Raw genomic sequence first — 21,017 nt, 5'->3', positions numbered from 1 at the left:
CCTTTTAGTCACACTGAAAGGAAGAAGATATAAAAAAAGGGAGAGAATAAATAATACAAAACCTTCTCTGGATGTATGAGACATTACCAGATCTCCCACAAATCCCAATCATGCAAAATTTACTATTAATTTAGAAGGATCCTGCTCTTTGACCAACCCTGCTGTAAGCAATTACTAATAGTTGAACTGCAGAATGAAAATACTATGGTGTGATAGGCTGCAGATCCAAGGGGAAGTACAGAACAGGTTTTAAGAAGAGGCAGAACATTTCCTCCAGAAGCTTCTTAGGGCTGAGCCAGATGAACAGAGTGAAGAAAATTTATTTTTAGTGATACAAATCCAACTCTCTGTGTGGTACCCAGTGAGGCCATCTTACTGGCTTTCAGATCAGGAGAGGAAATGACTGTGAGAGACTGAGGAGCTGATGGCAGTAATGTTCAGTGAAAAAATGGATGTACAGCTCACTTGGCAGATAGCATGGAAAGAGCAGGCGGTGTTTAATGGTAACTGAATGGATGCTGGAGTATCTCAGTAGTTTTGTTGGGAAGCTTTAGGAGGGGGTTTTGTATTTTGTGTATTCTTGGAGATGGTTTTCTGTATTCTAAGTCTCCATTTGTATAGCAGACATTGAAGGTCAGAACTATTTCATCCTATCTTTAACCATGAGCAGAGTAAAGGATGAGATTTTCTTAACTGTAACATCAGGTAATTCTATGTGCATTAATTTATCACAGAAAGAGGTGACCAGCCACCTTTTTTTTTTTTTTTTTTAATTATATGGTGTAATGAGACTGCGAAAGATGAGCAGTAAGCCTGGGGTATTTTAGGTTTTCCTGCTCTGTTTTTTACTTACTTTTAAATAAAATTTTACTATGCTGAGGTATTTGGTAGGTTTTGTAGGAATTGGAAAAGATTCTATGTGCTTGGAACAGATGTTTTCTAATTCAGATCCTGTGTTGGAGGGAAATGTTTGAAGAAAGATCTTTCTTCAAAATAGAAACTAAAAGAGGCAAGCAACTGTGCTTTGGCTTTGCCCTGCTAGTGTTAATCCTAGAACTTCAAGTTAGCTAGTTACCTGGTCCCTCTTGCACTGGAACAAAAGTTTTCCACTAAGGGAACAAGCTTTAATGCAGGAAACAGTTTCTTATTCAAATGTACTCTTGGAGCAAATTGTCCTTTCTGACATGAATGCAAACTCTTCATTCACAAGAGAGAAGATAGTGTCAAATAGAGACTCTGCTGTTCTAATGTAGCTCCTTATACATTGAATATACTCCTTTCCTCACATCTGAGTGCATTGTCTTCATTTGGTAGCTATTTATGCACATCTTTGGCAGTGAAGTTTCCCTATTACCCTGCCATTTTAAACAACAGCAAAAATCCTTTAAGTTTTGTAGTATAAGGTGGTTCTCCAGTATGAGAATGGCTGCTTCACTCTTTGAAGTACATTAGGATGTTAATGTATCTTGATCAATATGCAATGCTAAACAGTTAAACAGAATTTCAAGTAGAGGCTCAGGCTGCTTGGTTACCATGGCAAACACAGTAGGAAATTCATGCCAAAGTTTGGAAACTAAGATACACAAAAGAAAACTTGTAAACTGAAATAATCACTTCGGAGAGCAAATGTACTTGTTTATAACTTATTAGAGTCTGTTTTCCAAAGAATACAGTTTTAAAATCCTATTTTATCAAGCAAATCTTAATTGCCAGTTCAGAGTTTTGCACAAAGGAGGCAATATTCTCAAGCAGGGAAGAGTGAGATTCTTTGTTGGCTTGTCCTCTAACTGTAAGGGCATTGAGTGAATAGAGTAGCCTCTTGGAGACAGAGAATTGCTTAAGTACTGTAATCAAGGTTGACGTATTTTCAGTGTGCAATGCCTTGTTTCACAGATGACTCAGTCTTATCTCTAAAATTTGTCTGTATTAGTGATTATGTTAGATCATAGATGTATGATTGTATATATATGTATGATCTCTATATATTTAATGGTTTGTCTATGTTCCCAATTGCATATATATATTTTAATTACTTGTGTATGATAATGATCTTACCATATTTAATTCACTTTCCCACAGTTGTTTGTCTTAAGGCTTGCTACCTGTAACCAAGATCTATATGTGAGTATCTTAATGGGGTGATTTTCAGTTTGATAGGTTCCCTGTGTAATCAGCTGTCTGTGAACACAGTATTTGGTATTGCAGTCCTATCAGGATGTTGTAGCAAAATCTGATCCTGTTGCATATGACTTGCTGTACAGTTTTCCATAGGTGTGGTCACAGGCAAATCATGCAGTTATTTTTCTCTTTCTGAATGTAAATTAGTATGTATATTTCCATGCATCTTCTCCCAAGACTCATCCCCCAAAGGGGAAGCTGTTGCATAGAAAGGCCAATCTGTGGCTTGAGGGAGACGCTACTTTTAAAGACTTCCTGAAGATTGAGGTTAGAGCTGGAGTTGAGCATTGTGATTATGAGCACCTACTATAACATGTGACTCTACTTCATCACTTTATGCATTGCATAACCTGGATTGGAGATTATGGTAGACAGTTGGAGGCTCAGGGAAAGCAGTTTAGGTTATTATTGAGAAACTATGATGAATTTGCCTCTGTCTTTATAACACATGGTCTCTTGGGAAGGGGCGTTTGATGTCATTATAACTGGGAAGTAGTGTTACTGGAAAGATGAAATGTTGGAGGTGATGGAACAGTTTATGAAATGGTGCTCAGGAGTGCTTGTTGTGAACAGTAACTTGTATTGAATTACAGGTTAGTCTGCTTTTTGCTGACCTCTTTAGAAAAGACTTACTGAGCACTTCATAATTAAAAGTAGAACGTGAAAACATCTGGAAGATTATACTAGGGCTTAACTCAAAGAAAAGTAAGAATTTGGAGGCCATGGGAAGAGAAGGATTGTGCCACTGCTTAGCCATAAACAGTAAATAAAGCATAACAATAAATAAAAGCCATAACAGTAAATAAAACTGTGTTATCCCACTAAGTTTAACATACAGTAATTTATAGTTCTGTGGTAGATCTGTAACTTCAGCAACAGAAGTAAAAGGGGAAAAAGAGCAGAAGTTGAAGGCAGACTAATTTGACTGACTAACTGGCAAGAGGCAAACTGTAAGAAACTTGGGAGATCCAGTTAGGCTACTTGAATCAGCAGCAGTATGTGTTCCCACTAATCTCTTGGTGGTACAGAGTGGAGGAAAATACTTGAAACAGTTTGGAGCCACTACCCAAAAAGAGGAGATTAATATTGGTGATTGCCTTAATTGATCAATACTTGAGTTCTAATAAATATTTATTTAGTTAAGAAATGGAATGGAGAAGAATATTAGAAACAAGAATTGAATAAATCATATTGCATTGTATAAATCAGTGGGTCCATCTCTTCATACAGGTCTATAAAAATGTATTATTACAGAAATATTCAGAGAAGAGATGAAAATTGTGACATCTGAAAACTTTTGTGTAAATACTGGGGGCAGGACTGCGTATTCTAGTAATCAGTATAATTGCTATGTATATAAGGAATGTTAGACATCATTGTCTCTTCCTGGGAAGAAGACAGTGTTCAGTAAAATCAGAGGGGAACAAAATTCAGAACTGACACTTTTTCCCACATGTTAATTTATCAGGGTACCTTGCTTTGGTAATAAGTGAATAATGAACACGAAGTGGGTGTTAAGATCTGTTTCATTAAACTTCCATATTTTTAATTTAAATGGCTTCATGAAAGAAATCTAGGATGGACAATAATCCATTAATGCAGCTGACTTCAGAAGTTTACTTCTGGAACATGTATCTGCCCACTGTTGAAGAAATGGTACTGGAGTACAAAGTCCTGGAGAAAAAGTCCAGTTTGGATTCCATGATTATGAAGTATCTGTGTGCTATGACTTGTTAAAACTGGGTCCTAATTGTTAAGCCAGTGAGGGGGAGACCAGTATAAAAATGTGACCTGTCACCCATGGTTTATAAATAGCCCTGAGAGATCATTATTGTAAACTTAAAACTGTACTGTGAGATTTCTTTCTTATATATGTTCTTAAAAAGAGCTGAGTAGGGGGAGGAGAGGAGGAAGGTGTCTGCATCACATGCACAACATACGTGAGTCTGAATTAGGTTTCTGCTGGAAAGGTTTTTATCCAGCAGGCTGAGCTACAGTTGAGCCAAAGTTCTGCAGGCACTGGGAAGAGACAATAATGCTGATATCACAGCTTCTTCTCCCTTCTTCCTATTAAAAAAAAGGCAACTAATTGCTTAAACCAAAATAGAACATCTAATTCAGTTCATGTCTGTTGGGAGTGTGTGATACAGTGACTAAATTCAGAGTTGAGTTTCATCAGCCTGTTTACAGATTTAGTGTGACCAAGCATATAACACTGGAGTCATAGTCTCAATTTTTATGAGTTGATCATGTCGTTGACTGGCACCCACAATGAGGGGAACTCTGCAAAAAGAACTGTGGAATACTACTTTTGTTAGCTCTTCAGCATGGGTTTCTGAGGGATTGTTTAGAGGCTCGAGAGCAAGTTAAAGCTCATATATTCTTTTTGTCTGATTTTTGTTTCGTAGAGCAGTGTTGTGCGAAGTGTAATTCAAGTGCTTCTATTGAGCAAAGGGAGCACATTTTCTTCTGCAGGTGTAATAAAAAAATTGACTTTAAGTATGGAGAAGCAAAGACCTTTTGAAAAGTTACAGTGTCGTCATTTGCGTGAAGCTTTAGTGGTTTAATTATGGTGCAGCTGTAGATTGCTGGAGTTGCTTGAAGTGCTTCCAGTCAACTTAGTGGAGTGGGTGGGCTGTTGGGTTTTTTTTGATGATGCTAAACTCTCAGACCTTGTCAGAATTGACCAGGATGTGCTCTATAGAGCCATGTCATGGTCAGTTTGTTACAACAATTTGGGTCTGACCTGCCTTTTTGAGCAGCACTGTCACAAGTTGTGTGTTTTGGTCTACCACTCAAAAGGAGCAGTGTCAGCATGGGCAAAAATTTTACCAAATGAGTAACACCTTGAATTGAAGATGCTTTAAGTTTCTAAAGGAACAGTTTCAAGGACTTCAGACCTGTGTTGGGTTCTGACAGGTGGCGGCAGCAGCAGCAGCAGCATTCTGTGCCTGGAAGAAAGGGATTTTTGTGTGGAGGGGTTCAAAACCTTGTTTCAGCTCCCTGGGCTGCAGTAGTTCAAATGTGTTAATATTCCTGTGCTGTTTTAGTGCCCTTTGCTCAGTCTTATAAACAAAGAGTAAGTTGATTACACCTGTGAAGTGAATGGGTACTTGCAAGTAATTTTTTCTTTTTTTTTTGAGTCTGCTGTTCTGGGGTTTTGAGCACTTTTTAAAAATAAAAATATCTACTTTTTCTAGAGTTATTGGTAGACTGGTGCTTTCACCTTAGACGACTTCCAAAAGAATGTTCTAATCTATACTGTAACCACAGAAATGTTTTGGTTTATAGCCTTACTAAAATGGAGTTAACATTGTTATGGTAAGCTGTAAATCAAACAGTCCTTTATGTGCATTCTTTATGGCATTCACATCTACTTTCTTGATCTTGCCATTTATATAACCATCGGTTCAGTTAATACGACATAGATTTATTTCAAACCAGTGCATGCTCTTTGCTCTGTTTGAGTGCTTAGAGTAATTCTTCTGGAAACAGAATATGATTATTTTATTGGATCCTTCAGAAAACTGCACTGATCTCTGCCTAAATATGGATTTATGTCCAGTTATCTGAACTAGAGCTTTTCTCTAAATGTAGGTGGTCATAGTTGTCTGCTGTATGAATAAATCTTATTAAGTAATGTTTTTCTCCTTTCAAAAGTCATGTATGTCTTGTATGGCCCCAAGTGGGAATTAAATCTAGAAGAGAGAAGAATATCAAGTAGCTTCCCAAATTTGCAAGCAGCTTTGTACAAAATTGATCTTTAAGACTTTGTTATGGATGAATTGTGTGGAACACTTGAAAAAAATTAGGTTAAATAAAATTACTTGGTGTCCCTGTTTTACTAGCAGAACTGTTCTTACAGAGTATCCTAGAAACTGTCACATGCCTTAAGTGTTCCTGTTCAGCATTTAATCAAGTGCTTTGTAACTTCTAAAAAACCTTCTGCAAAGACACATGAACCCATTTACGAGGAATAGCATTGCGAGTGGCAAGCTATCATCAGCCAAATTTTAAATACAAAACTAAAAATAATATTTTTATTGAGGTTTAAAAATGTGACTTTAACATAAGGCAGGTGCATTGAATGCATTGTTGTGAAATAAAGACCTAAAATTTCCTTAGCATTAATGGCTTTGCAAGGCTCAGGAGACATTTAAAACTACTCTGTGTACACACACAACACCTATTATGCAACCCTTGAAACTAAGCACGTCAGTCAGGTATGGAAAAAGCAGCTCTTTTATATTTAAGAAACTATCCTTACATTTAAGAAACCTATTGTGGATATAAATAGGGAAATTTTATAAATGTTGATTGTCTGCTGGCTTTTTATTGAATCTTAAAGAGAATTGTTAGATTTTTTTTTCCTTTTTAGTTTCTAAGTGAGATGCTTTTAAACTAGTTTAAGTTTTCTGGAGGGCTTCTGAAGTGAACATGTGTTGATTTGTACACTACCTGAAAGGCTTGTGAATCTGAAGGGATGCTGGATCTGCTGTAAGTTCTTGCCAGACTTTAAACTTTCTACTGAGAAAGCCAAGTCAGCAGTCTGTCAGCTTACGTGCAGTTATATTTGTTGAAGCCAGTTTGTTACTGACAGGCTGTGGCACTGTCAGCTGCACTGAAGAGTGTTTTGTTAGGGCTTTATACTTGCAGGAAGTGTTGCCTGGACTTTCTGTTGTGTATTTTATATAAACTAAGCAGAACTTTTGCCCTACATCAGTGGTTTTTATAGGGAAAGACAACCAGCTTGTTCCTGGACTTTGTTGGCTTCCTGAAGTTCCTTTAAGATGCAAACCAGACCTGTTAAGTAAGCTGGGAGCGGCCCTGTTGCTGCTGCTTTGGTTGATCCTAAGCTTAGGATTCCAGGGCTAGTCAGGTTGGAAGGGGCCTCTGGGCATCTCCAGTCTAACCTGCCCAAAGCAGGGTCAGCTGTGAGATCAGACCAGCTTGAAACAGCAGTGATTTAACTACAAATTACTCTGTTGCTAATATTAAGTGATCTGTATTTGGGCTATAAAATGAAAGATCTGGAAGTCTACTCCTTTGGTAATGAGGTAATTAGAGAGATTTCCAGTGTGAAGTATTGACGCTGGTATTTCTGGCAGAAACTTGTGTACAGAAACAAGGAACAGAGTTGGCCAGAAAATTCTACAGAAGTGTCTGGGATAACTCTGCTTTCTTGTGTTCCTCAGCTTTCTCTGTCATTCAGCTAGCTCTGCAGGAAGGAGAGGGAGACCAGCACAGACATGGAGGAAGAATAAACAAGTTTAGTTTTCCCTGTCCTTGCTAATACAGTGAGCAAGTCAGGGAAGGCTCTGTCCTATTCACAGGAGATTCTGTAAAGCAAAGAGCTGCAGCAAGGGTTGCCTTGCTGGTTTTTCAGCTAAGTTTTCAAGACCATCTGTGAAGTTCAAAGAAATTCACTTAGTAATAAATAATTCTAAGAGTTGATTTCTTCTGTGTACTCGTACAGCATTATAAAAAGCACAGCTTTCTCAAATTGTTCTGTTTCTAGACCAGGGACCATCAAATCCCAGGACAGCAAGGTATTGAAGAGATAGCAAGTTACAGGTAATCAGTTGTGAATTCCAAGCTCCAGAAATACTGAGGAAATTGTTTTCAAAACTACATCATCCTGGTTCTGTGTGTCTTCTCTTTTATTGTTGCATTAGAGCTGTACATACACAGCTAATCTGTAATCTGCTGTTCAAGATCAATTAATTCTCTGGACAAGAGACATTTTCTTAAGAGGATTTTTTGGCAGCAAAATTTTTATTAAATGTTTGTCTTCACTATTCTGTCTTTATCTCACTCACAGCTATAACCCATTGAAAGCCAGTCTCCTGGCAAATGCAATATTAAATACTATTAAGTACCTAAAGGAAGCATTTTGATGACTACAGTTGAAATTACCTGAAATAAATTAATAAAATAATTAATTTAACATCTCAGCAATGTTTTTCATCTTGGAAAGAATTGTAACATGTATGACATATTTTATTCAAGAAAAAATTTGCAGAAAGCTGCAAATGTAATTTAGGAAAAGAAAAGATACAGGAAGAAATAACATCTGTCAAGGAGTGTGATTAAATGCTGACTTGAAATAATGTGATTCACTGTTTAGGCAATCTTATTATGAAAGCTCTAAGTCTTGGATCAATAAAATAAATCTTGGATAGATATTAATCTTTGCCTTTGACCTTAGAATTACATATGTCTACAGAACAGAGGTTATTTATGCCCGCCCTAATCAGACATTTCAGACATCAGAATCTGAAAACTTAAATATTTGCTTCAGACTAAGGTAACTGGTTTTGGTTGGGATTTTTCTGCCATTTTCTTCCTAATGTCTGTGCAGTTAAAGCTGTGATTAATATGTTCCATTTGACTGCTCTTCTACTGGAAGCCATGAATCCAGGGTGAATGGGCTACTGTTAGGCTGTTAGATTATTACTTTTTTTCTTTCCTCTCTCCCTGGCAGAGTGGGAATAATTTTGCTAAAATAGTGTGCTGTGAGAGAGTTAACTGAATGAGACTAGTTACATGGTTCATGTTTTATTTCTAGAGTACAAATTCATCACAAAAGCCTAAATGTTCAATTTTTTCTCTGTAAACATGTGTGAGGCTCTCTTAAGGTAGAGTTTTAATCTGTTCAGAGACAAGACTTGGAAGCTGTTGATGCGCAAGGTACACAGACTTTGTTCAGCTGTATCGCTGGCTTTATACAGGTGTGTGAGGTTCCTGTTGTAGCCTAAAAACTGTTAGTCCTTGTTTGCTTCTCCAGGGGACACTTGCAGTACCTCTGTATGTTGGAAGGAACCAGCTTTTAGCACAGGTAGCAGTTGGCCAAGGTGCCAACACCAGAGCCTTGACTAGCTAAGGCTCGCACAAAGGGATGATGGTCTTGATTCCTTGCCTTGCATCAGCTGCCCCATTCTTCTTTCAATTGTGATTACTGAAAATGTTCTACTCATAATGAATCATCCACAATTGAGTAAGTTTCTCAAAGTGGACAGGCTGGAATAGTGCTGAGTGTTTTTCAGAAAAAAATTTTAAAGGCATTGGGACAGGAAGTCTGCAAATAGCTTGTTGCCAGCTGCCATGGTGAGGGTGCCTGCTCCTGTGCTTTTAACCTCCGTGTCTGGCAGCACAATCACAAGATCATCTTTCTGGCTTTTTTCAAAGTACATCACCATTCTTTTAAGAGGGGGGCAGTTCATATCACCTTGTTCAGTAAATAGTGTCAAATCCTAGGATTTGACAGTTTATGGACGCAGATCTCATGTAAAAGCTTTTCTCTGAGAATTGCATCTTCCACAAAATAGCAAATGGGCTTAGTGGTGAGCTAATGAAACATTGAGTCCCAGGCGTGATTGAATTTTATGAGTAAGCACTTTTCTTGTTCTTAGCAAAATCCAATAGCAGTCTTCAACCATGCAGAAATAAAGAAAATGTCTCCTAGTTCCTGTGCCCATTGATTCTACTCTGTCTTTCAGTTAAGACAGCTCTAGACCAAAGCAGTACTTTAGTGCTTGTAGATTTGACTTATCTCCTTGAGACAACTGTGCTGTAACTGAAAGCAGTAGCTGCATGTAAATAAAAGGCGGGGCATCCCTGTCAGTAGAAGCCTGGTTAATTCTGGGTTGAATTAGTTTATTTATACTTCATTTAAGTTCAGACAGATTCTCACTGCCATCTGGTTCCCAGAGAACAGCTAGAATAAGCACAGTGAAGTCTGTGCTTAGATTTAATATATCAGAATTTCATGTCTTGCTAGGTCTGTTACCACACAATTTCACGAAATGGGGAACTTCAGTCACACCAAAGTTGTTGGACTACAAAAACAAAAGCTAGTGATGTAAAACCTCACCCAGACAAAAGAGCAAGGTGTAGTTTGAACAGAGCCACCTATTGATTCTTTGCTGTGTTAAGGGACAGTGAGGATTCCAAAGAAGCTGGTAATGCCTTTGTCCTCTGCTGGCTGGGAGAATCTGTGGTTTGCTGGTTATTCAGTATGATTCAGGCCAAGCTGTATTCACTTTAGAATGGATCTGCCTTCTTAGGCGTTGAGTCCTGCTGCAACTTCTGTCCGGAGCACAGAACCTTGAGTCCCATAGGTTTACTGTAATTCTGCATTTATTTGAGGTATGGAAGGATGCATCTGTGTGTTTGTGTAGCTTGCTCTTCCAGATAGAAATGCTACCCCAGTTCTGAAAGTTCTCTCTTGACATCACTTGTTTCATAGTGATATAGGACAAGGGAATGTTACACAGTCTAAGACGTAACTGCAAGGCCTTTAGGATTTGATCTTTCAGCTTCAAATTACAGATTTACATCAGCCTGTGAATGCTGTGCAGTAGGCATGCGCATTATCCTGCCATCTCCCAGTGGAATTAGTATTCTATTTAATTTCTCCTTGAAGAGGTATTGGTAATATTCTTTTTTAGCTTATAATGGATCTCTGAACTCTGGGGAGTAACTTCTTAGTCTGCTGACTTCAGAAATTGTAATACATCATCTCACTTCAGAGTTTTTAACCAGGGGGCCATACACCTGATTAAACTGGTTTATAATATATGCTGCAAAACATGAGTGCAACTTTAATATTGTTGTGTATATATGCTTATCATGCATATCCTGTAGTTAAATATGCCTTGGAAATGGCTCACCTGTGTAGCTAGTTAGGATTTTTCCCTGCTGACAGGTCTAGTTTCTCTCTGTATAGCTGTATGAATACCAAAGATCTGCTGCTCTTCAGACCTTGTCCTCCGAGGTTTATTACTCTGGAGCAATTCTATTTTATATGAAGCTTGTTTGCTTTCTCTTTTATTGCTGGCCTGATTTCCTCTGACTAAATATACTGAAAAAGTATATATCAAAATTAGAATCCAGGCCCCAAATCACAGCTATGTGTGAGGCCTGTAATATTGTTGAATATCTGCAGCTTGCTAATTACAGACTCTGAACCTAGTAAATATGGAGGTTAAAAAACAAGGTTGAATCTGATGTATGATCTTGCATATTAAATGTGTGGGGTTTAATCTCTGGATGATGAAAGATTTAGTTGTCTGTTCAGAAGTGATACGGAGATAAACATGGGTGACACAACTAAGAGAGCATTTTAAATTGCTTTTCTGTTCCTTTTGATTCTTCTGACACTTAGTGCTAGAACTTAATTTGTTTATATTGAAATTCCTCAGTTTTGTTAGCACTTACTTTGTCTGAGCTATATTTGAATTCTGTTTTCAGAAGCAAATTACTTTGTAGCTCAGTGGTGTAAAATGTATTTTATAATACCATATCAGTATCTTGAGTCACTGTTCATAGAAAATGCTCTCCTAGGATCTGGTTGATAATTTTTTGTGATTATGAGAACAATATAGTATGTTTGCCTGTTGTTAAAGGATAGACTTGCAGTTCAAGAATTGTGTGATTGAGAGTATGGTATTTTTAATGCAGATTTGGTTGTACTCAATACTGAGAAAGTGCTGCTAGAAAAGTAGAAGATACCCTGTCTCTGTGATGGCTCTTGTGGCTCTTCTGGTATCTGGAGGACTCACAGGAGCCTTGGTGCTACTGAGTGGTTGTTGGTTTGTCCTGTGCTATAGGTGCAAAGGCAAGGGCAAGTATAGTTTGTAGCAAATGTGAAAAACACGAGTATTGTGTAATATAAAGAGATAAACATTTTGATAAGATCTTGGATGTCTTTCATAAATACAGAGCTGCTTTTAAAGTAGGGGTTTGTGACTGCATAAATGGTTGTGTAGTATAAACATTATTTTCAGATAGATGTGGTTATGGGTACACATTGTGATAAACTCTCTGAATTCTGTTTGCTCTCTTTGCAGGCTGCGGACTTGAGTAAACCAATAGACAAAAGGATATACAAAGGAACACAGCCTACATGCCATGACTTCAATCACTTAACAGCCACAGCAGAAAGTGTGTCTCTTCTAGTGGGCTTCTCTGCAGGCCAGGTCCAACTTATAGACCCCATTAAAAAAGAAACTAGCAAATTATTTAATGAGGAAGTAAGTAGAAATCTTGATATTGTTGCATGCAATGTATCTGTGATATTGACGTTTCTAGATTTTCAAAGTTCAGTAGATGTGGCTCCATTTGCCTGTGTAGCTTATTGTTCAGTCACTGCTTTTGTTTTTCAGCTGTTCCATGGGTTTAGAATACTTACATAAAAAATGTTACTCGTCTTGCAAAGATGAGGGCATCTTGTGGGGTTTAAGATTAAAAATTAGGATTTTCTAGTTTGGATAATAGTGTATCTAGAGTTGGTGACAGTTTTCTGATGGAAATTAGGTCTAGAAATCTAAGTGTTGCTGTGCGTGCTCTGAATTCAGTTGTTTCTGAAGCTTCTGGTTGCCAATGAAGAAAACATTTAAGCCTTTATTTAACTAATGTCATAATCAAAATATTAAATAAGTTAAAAATACTGGTGTTTATAGTTGGGACATTACAGCAGAGACTGCCTATATCAAGTACTCCTGAAGGCTTGCTTGGAAAAGAGTAGGATATCAAGCTGAGTGCACAGAAAAACCTGAGGGTTCATGAGGTCTTAGCCATGTGATGTTCTGAAGGAAACTCTCCATCTGCTTTGTCTGCTGCTGTGCAATAAGGAAGGATAGGAGTACTGTGGGGGGCACTAATGCCAAATTACAGGACCACTGACTCTGAATGTCTGGTGGCATTGGCATCCTTAGAAGATTAGATGTCCAGATGCTAATAGGGAAAGAAATCTGGTAACTGGAACACCTTGTGACAGTATTTTCTGCAGGGAATAAGATATGGGAATGTGGGTAGTCTGGGGAAGGTGGTTTCCTTTGGGAGATGTTCTTTTGCTCCTTTTTTTCTTTTAATCCAGCTCTTTAGAGAGGTTTGCAGGTCTCCTGGTTAGTTTTTGTTTGTTTTTCTTTTTCGAAATTTCAAATCTGGATTAGAGCTTTACAGATGAAGTTAAGCCTTGCTCAGCTTTCAAAATATACCTTTCCCGCCTCAGAGAGATGTGTTGCCTTGCTCCTTCCTTGTGCAAAGAAGATTGAAGTATTGTTCTCACTGGGGATGTTTTATAATTAGATCTAATTCCTCCTCAGCTTTCTAAAAGTAGCTACATGTAGATCACAAGAGGGGTGTTTTTCTTCCTACCTGGCCTTGTCCCAACTGCTCTGTCTCTGTGATTGTGCTGAGTGGGAAACGGTGCTGGAGAATCTTTTAATGAATCTTTTGTCTGTTGGTAGAAACCTCTGTATAAGTCATTGAACTGTTAATTTTAGCATTGTCCTACCACTTCCCCCCTCCAAAATCAAATAGTCTTATTTATTCTTGTACAATAATAGTGTAAATATTACAAAGGGTAGCAGACATACTCCAAAGAGCCAGATTCATATCACAGAGTAGCTCCCACTCCTGTTACTAAACTATGAGAAAACTGAACTTTGAGAAAAACATCTGGTGGAATACTTATATAAAGGCCCAATGCCTGTTTCCAGGCCTTCATGGTGTTTACCCTCTAGTGTCTACAGTGCAAAGCTGTATTGCAGGTTGAATCATTCCTGTGGTATTACCCAAATGCTGGAAGCACTGAAGCCACTTTCATCAGACAGTATTGCCTTTACTTCAGTGTGGTGGAAATATGCCCTTTCACAGTTTGGTGGAAATTTAAATGAAGTGAACTATTTTCTACCAATCTTATGTGAGGATTTGCTCACTGCTGCCAAAACTACACACACAGAAGGCTACAGTTAAATGACAAATTCTTGTTTCCTACACTGACCTTATCTGCAGTTATAACTAACTCTAAAACTTCTATATTTTTTTTATTCTGTCAATTACAGTATTGAAGTTTGCCCTAGATTTGTTTCTAAGTTCTGCCTTGTATTTAAAGCCCATTTCAGAGAAACATGAGTGAGCACTGATGTTTGAACCAGTTCATTTGCTTCAAGATGAAGGTGCCTGTTGGGTTTTGAACATATTTTGAGTTTAGATAGTGTTTGAGAATAACCATGGGTATAAGTTGGTCTGAATGAGTGTTTACATTGTTCTACAAATCTAGCACTTGTGCTACAGGTAATAGAATTCACCACCTGTCCTGTGAGTAATTTGGTGCATCAGGTAGCCCAAAGCTCTGGTTTGACTATCAGCCGTTGTAGAGCAATCAGAATATATGTAATACATGAAATAACTCAACCTTTTATGCCTTTTATGATATAGAAGGTTATGTTGAACATTAAATGCAATAGCCCTAGCATAGTCTAATTTGTTACTCTTTTTTAAATTCTGCTGATGTAGAAGATGATAGGGACTTGAAAGGCTGAGGTGAGTGCTAGATACTGTGCATCTTGTGGCTGCCTACATAAATCTATCTGTATCCACAATGATACTCCTTGCAGCTATGTCAAAATTAAACCAGTGATGTTTTCTTACTTCCCAGACCAGCCAATTATACCTCACAGATTCAGTTGTTTCCACGTGGTAGTTGGTTATTATCAAGCTAGCCAGTGCTTTTTCATCTTATTTTTTAATCCTTTTTTAAAATTTAAACCGAAGCCTTAAGCTTCCGTTGTTTTTGTAATATACTTGTTCTGTATCTTTGTTGCCAAAGCTTTGTCAGACCTTAATACATATTCTTTGATTTCCTCAGATTTTTCAGTTCTTTGTGGCATATGCCTGTAATTTTGTCCCTTCAAGTTCTTCAAAACATGACCAAGATGGTCTTGGCTTGTGTTTCTGACTAGTGACTGAAGCTTCTTCACTTAACTGTTCTTCCACCAGACTGAACATAAACTCTTTATCCCACCTTGCTCACTGCTTTGCTGATACTGCATTCAGTCCATTCTTGTAATGCATCTGCTGCTCCTACTGACTGCAGGTCTTGCTTTGTTGTGCTGCAGAATTTTGTGAGCTCAGTTAAAAGCTTTTAAAACTCCCATCAGTCATAACTTCAGAGTTTTTATCTTGAGAAGGGGATGTGTTGTAGTTACTTGTTACACGTGAGGTTAAAGTCTCTCTGCACCTCGTCTCCTTGAGCTGATCTGTTCTCATTGCAAATTGTAATCTTCAGTTTTTCACAGCCTCCTTAAAGTAAAGATCAGGTTTGCAGGGTTTCTCTGCAGTATTTAGGATCACGTAGCCCAATATGGTTATGGACATAAAGCGCCATTTCTGGTATAAAAATTGAGCAGATGCTCTTACAAATAGAGGTCGTATGTCAGATTGAGCTGCTTTAGTAGAGGAGAGCAAGAAATTTTGCTTTTGTTCCTGTATTGGTGATGAGAAGACTGTTGCCTACAGGAAGCCAGCTGGGCTGGTGCTCCCTGTCTGTGTTCTCTTGGTGTGTGCCAGGTAACTTTCTCTGTAATGTTTCTGATACAATCATTAATGAGATGTGCATGATATAGATCACTAAACACATCACAAACTAGTTAAAATATCACAACAGAATTATAGACTCTATTATTTTAAACCTACCCCATGTGAAGGAACTTTGCCAGATTTAGTTACATCTCTCAGCTCTCAAATACACCATGGCTGATTTAGCCAATGAGAAGTTACAGGAGGGAGACTTTCTGGTTTTATGAGGTTGACAGCAGCAGAAGTGTAATCGAAAATGGCCAGGTGCTGCTTTCCAGTGACAATTACAGAACAGAAAACAGTCAAGGTATTATTCATTAGTTCAAGGCTTTTTTGTGTGATTAACAGCACAGCGAGGTTTGGGGGGGTGATTCCTTTTTCTTCTTTGTTTTTAGGGGGTTTGTAACTTGTTCTGGTATTCCTTAGGCTCTTTATATTTGCACTCTTGCCTTTTATGTAGCTCAGTTCTTCTTTCTGCTTATAATCAATATGCCAAATACAAATCTCGAATATGCTTGTAAAGAATTACTTGTCTGCAAACTGCAGCTGAGTGGTGCCATAGCCAACGTGGTAAGTTGTGGAAGTCCACCAGGACTACAGTAGCAAACTCAAGGAGTCAAACTTCACCTCTCAGTTCTTAGAGCATCAAAGACATTATGAGCAGGAATGTTTGTTTAATGTGTGTCCATTCTTTTACAATGATGAACTCTACTAAAATGTTTTGCTTTAAAGGAAAGTGCTTAATCAAATGGTGAGTACTGACAGGTCCTTGGCTATTGAATGAAAAATAACTGGAGGCTGGGGATTCCAAGGTGAAGAGTGTGTAGTACCTTGTGAATTCATGCAGCCACGTGCATTTACCAGCTGTGTGATAACAGGGTCACTGTGTATGTAACCTTTGCTCCCTAAATCAGTAAAAGCTGGTAGAGCTTTTTCCAGAGGTTGGATTTCATTTGTGATTTCAGATAAAATCAGAGCCTAAATTTACTGTTGTTGATTTGTAACCTGTTTGCTGTATAATATAGATGAGTAACTGCCTTTTTTCCCTTTAGCTCATTCACTGTTTTCTTGTTTCCTTCTTGTGCTCTTCAGCCTACACAGGGAAAAGCAAACCAAAGAGCACTGCTTTTATATTCATAACAGATTGGCTTGACTGAAGTGTGTTCTTTGTGGATTTGACTGGACCATAATAATAACCTTTGAAAGCACTTTGTCTGAAAATAATTTCCTCTTTACTGCCTGATAAGTTTTTGCAAATACAGTAACATAGTTCTTGTCTAGAAAGTTGAGTTCACTTAAGTATTGTTCCTCATCCCCCAGAAAGCTCAGATTTACAGTTAATCATGAAAACTTTAATTTTCAGACTTTCTGATGTGTATCTTCTTTGTTTTTCACAGAGACTAATAGACAAGTCCCGAGTAACCTGTGTAAAATGGGTACCAGGTTCGGAAAGCCTTTTCCTAGTAGCTCATTCCAGTGGCAATATGTACTTGTATAACGTGGAGCACACTTGTGGTACCACAGCCCCGCACTACCAGCTACTTAAACAAGGAGAGAGTTTTGCAGTGCACACTTGCAAGAGTAAATCCACAAGAAACCCTCTGCTTAAATGGACAGTAGGTGAGGGTGCCCTGAATGAATTTGCCTTTTCCCCTGATGGGAAGTTCTTGGCTTGTGTGAGCCAGGATGGTTTTCTTCGCGTGTTTAACTTTGATTCAGTGGAATTGCATGGTACAATGAAAAGCTACTTTGGAGGACTGCTGTGTGTGTGTTGGAGTCCCGATGGGAAATACATAGTGACAGGCGGAGAGGATGACTTGGTGACAGTTTGGTCTTTCGTGGACTGTCGAGTTATAGCGAGAGGCCACGGCCATAAATCGTGGGTCAGTGTCGTTGCATTTGACCCATATACCACTAGTGTAGAAGAGAGTGACCCGATGGAATTTAGCGGAAGTGATGAGGATTTCCAAGACCTTCATTTTGGCAGAGATCGAGCAAATAGCACGCAATCTAGACTATCCAAAAGGAACTCTACAGACAGTCGTCCAGTAAGTGTTACGTATAGATTTGGTTCAGTAGGCCAGGACACACAGCTCTGTTTGTGGGATCTTACAGAAGATATCCTCTTCCCCCACCAACCTCTCTCAAGAGCAAGGACACATACAAATGTCATGAATGCCACAAGTCCACCTGCAGGAAGTGGTGGAACTAACCCAGGAAGTAATGGAAACAGTATCACAACACCTGGAAACTCTGTACCCCCTCCACTTCCACGGTCAAACAGCCTTCCACACTCTGCAGTCTCAAATGCTGGCAGTAAAAGCAGTGTCATGGATGGTGCCATTGCTTCTGGCGTTAGTAAATTTGCAACCTTATCGCTACACGATCGGAAGGAAAGACACCATGAAAAAGATCACAAGAGAAACCATAGCATGGGACATATATCTAGCAAGAGCAGTGACAAACTGAACCTAGTTACTAAAACCAAAACGGACCCAGCTAAAACTTTGGGAACACCTCTCTGTCCCCGAATGGAAGATGTTCCCTTGTTAGAGCCTCTTATCTGTAAAAAGATAGCACATGAAAGACTGACTGTGTTAATTTTTCTTGAAGACTGTATAGTCACTGCTTGTCAGGAGGGATTTATTTGCACATGGGCAAGGCCTGGTAAAGTGGTAAGTTTTAATCCTTAATGCTGCATCAAAGAACTAGAACTCTGAATAGATAGTTTTCTTGAAATATAATGAATGTTGAATATAAAATTTCTTTATGCTTAATGTAAAAAAAAATATCCTCAGAGCCATACTTTTGGATACTGCATGCCATATTTCTGAATGATTTGAAGTGTCTTGGATACAATTATTAAATATAGTTGCCTTCCAGCAGAAGAAATAAATACTGTGCATCTAAACTATTGATCAGTGTTCTTATACTTAAGCATAACCACAATATGGTGAAAGCTATTTATGTAAAAATTGAAGTAAAACCTGTCAAACACTAAAATAATTATAATCCTTCTAATGTTTTCTACAAAATAAGCACTCCCAATGAGAGTAGCTTATGAAAAGCTGCTGCTTTTAAGTCTAATGAGAAATGTGAGCCTCTGAAAAAATTAAAACCAAAGTGTTTTATTCCTCCATACTTTTCTGTGGTGGCCTGCCATTAATGTGAAACCACTTCTTATTAAAACTTCAGCCATTTTATGCACAGATTTGTGAGCCCTGTACTGACTGTAGTTTATGCTCTTGAATTGTGAATCAGTATTATCAAGGAACTGTAATTTTAGCCAGGTTTTGATTTATGTATTTAAGTTAGGGAAAATCCTGCAAGCTTCCTCTCAATAGTTTCAGTGTTCTGTTCCTGTCACGTTTGTTAGGCAGTTCAACCACTACAAGCTCGTGCTTTTGATGGCACCTGTTCCATCAGCTGAACCTACATTAATCTATTACTAGTTTTAACTCTTGTTGTTAATGCACTTGAACACCTATAAAATTTTATTTTTCTTCTGTCCAATGTATAGATAGCTAAATTTTGACTGAAGCTAAATGTGCTGATTCTTACATTAAAAAGTACTTCGTGCTACAATAGCTCTGCCTGCCAGCAACAGTTCAAAGGAGTACAGCTATGAAAAGATTTCTAGAGTTGATCTAGGAAAAAGGACCATTACTTTTGTGAAAATTTCTGAAAGGGGATGTAGAATATCACCTGAAGTAAAAGAAATTATCTGGTAATACCTGAATATTGCCATGCTGAGCAACTTAAATGAAAATTTGTTGTTAGATTTTAACCATTTGGTTCATAGATATGACTTTTGAAGGGGAGGTACTGTATATATTTAGATACCACATCTTCATTGCTTTAAACTTGCAAGTAAAAGTCAATAATTTTTCTGAAAACTGTTTGTATAATGTAGATTTCTTTGAGATGTTATCAAATTTGTCACAACATAGGTATGCATTGAGCCTGTGTCTGCTCTGCATCTTAAGGCATATTTAAAAGTTGAATCTAAAACTTAAAATTGAAAACCCCTTTATGGGAGAAGGGAGGACGGTGTTACCTAAAAGTATTTTTTTTGCCTGAGAACTACAAATCCAGCATTAATTTAGAAAAAAAGCACTCCTTCAAAATCATTTAAAATGTTTGCCCAAAATCAAAGTACTAAAGCAGTTACACTTTTGTGACTCAGTGCACTTCACATCTTATTAATTACAGCAGTGCCTCATATTGCTATTGTGAGCTACATTTACTTTTTGTTCTCAAACCCCTTTGCATACTATTAAACACTACACTGTCACATTTATTTTCAGTGGCTGAGGTGGGTTTTGTTAGACTGAGTATAACTTAAATATTTTTGTGTATTGACTTTGATTTGGAATATGACATTTCAAATATTTCAGAGATAAAGTATGCAGTACCAAAAATCAGGATTTATGTATTGGCCAATATGGAAAACTTTAACTACAGGTAAGTAATTTTCATGCTGAAGTTATCACTTTCAAAATTAATATATTGCACACTGATGTAAATGCCATATTCTTTAGGATGTATTTACTTAGAAATTTTCAAATTAATTTGTTTTTCTGATTTCACTTGCATTTCTAGTGCGCTCACTCTGCTGGTAAAAACTAAATTTTGGTGGCATGTTTACAGGGCTTTGATAGGAAAATACTTGTGCCAGAAGGACGTTACAAGCATCCTTTTGTTTATAGGAAAGCACTTAATTTTATTTAATGAGAATTGTCAAAGTATAAAACACTCATGATGATGTCTTTCTTACTGGGTTATATACCATCATTTCTGTTTCATCAGCTGTTTTATCTTAGCATGTCCCATTACTCTGGGGTTTAAAGTTGCTATTTCTAGTCTTCCTTTGAAATATTGCTCCCCAAGTGATCTTAAAGCTCCATCACTTTTTTGTGACTGCCAACTGCCAGAGTGAAAGCCTCTGAATCTTGCTGCTGCTTCCATCATTGCCTCAAAAGGCCTTCATTAAATTGATGCCACTGCCAGCCTAAAGAAAGAATTGGATGGAAAGGCGAAGGAGGCTTGCAGTGTCTCATGTAATTTCCACTGAGCCAGTGCTACCTTTCCCTCTCATTTCCAACAGCCATCAAAAGACGCGCTGGATAATTGGACAGTGTATGACAAGTTCTGTTTATTTTTCTGGTTGGGCTGGTGCTGCCCTGAGTGGAAAATCAATGCAGAAGTGTCTCTTCAGCCATGATCCTTGTGATAATGGATAGTCTGTAGAGTGCTGACGGTGTCCTGACAGTTTGTTTATAAACTTTCCAAATTTGTGCTTTAGTGTGTAAAAAATCATACCTTGAGCTTCCTCATGGGATGTACTGTTCTTGCACTGCACTTCCAGAACTGCTCTGCCAACTCCCAGCCAGTGAGGGGAAGTGAATGGCAAAATTCAATTAGAAACAAGTTGGATGAGGCTCAGGGTTCATTAGTTTCAATTTTTTACTCTC

The 21,017-nt window shown here is 38.0% G+C and overlaps 1 protein-coding gene across 4 annotated transcripts in view; it reads left to right on the top strand.

Annotated features, from left to right (window-relative positions):
• WDR20 (WD repeat domain 20) overlaps positions 1-21,017 on the top strand; it is a 45,896-nt gene that overhangs the window by 15,825 nt on the left and 9,054 nt on the right. For 2 of the 4 annotated variants that reach the window (XM_085061338.1, XM_085061337.1), the window contains exons 2-3: positions 12,030-12,212; positions 16,941-18,218. In XM_085061338.1, the coding sequence (XP_084917464.1) occupies positions 12,030-12,212; positions 16,941-18,218 (1,461 nt within the window). Of the gene's footprint in view, positions 1-12,029; positions 12,213-16,940; positions 20,008-21,017 lie in introns of all 4 variants that reach the window. The other 2 variants (XM_085061340.1, XM_085061339.1) reach the window with 2 other exon arrangements.

The sequence above is a fragment of the Lichenostomus cassidix genome, chromosome 5 (assembly GCF_008360975.1).
Source record: "Lichenostomus cassidix isolate B80296 chromosome 5, HeHo_3.0, whole genome shotgun sequence".
NCBI lineage: Eukaryota > Metazoa > Chordata > Aves > Passeriformes > Meliphagidae > Lichenostomus > Lichenostomus cassidix.
This window is presented reverse-complemented; position numbering and strand designations above follow the sequence as displayed.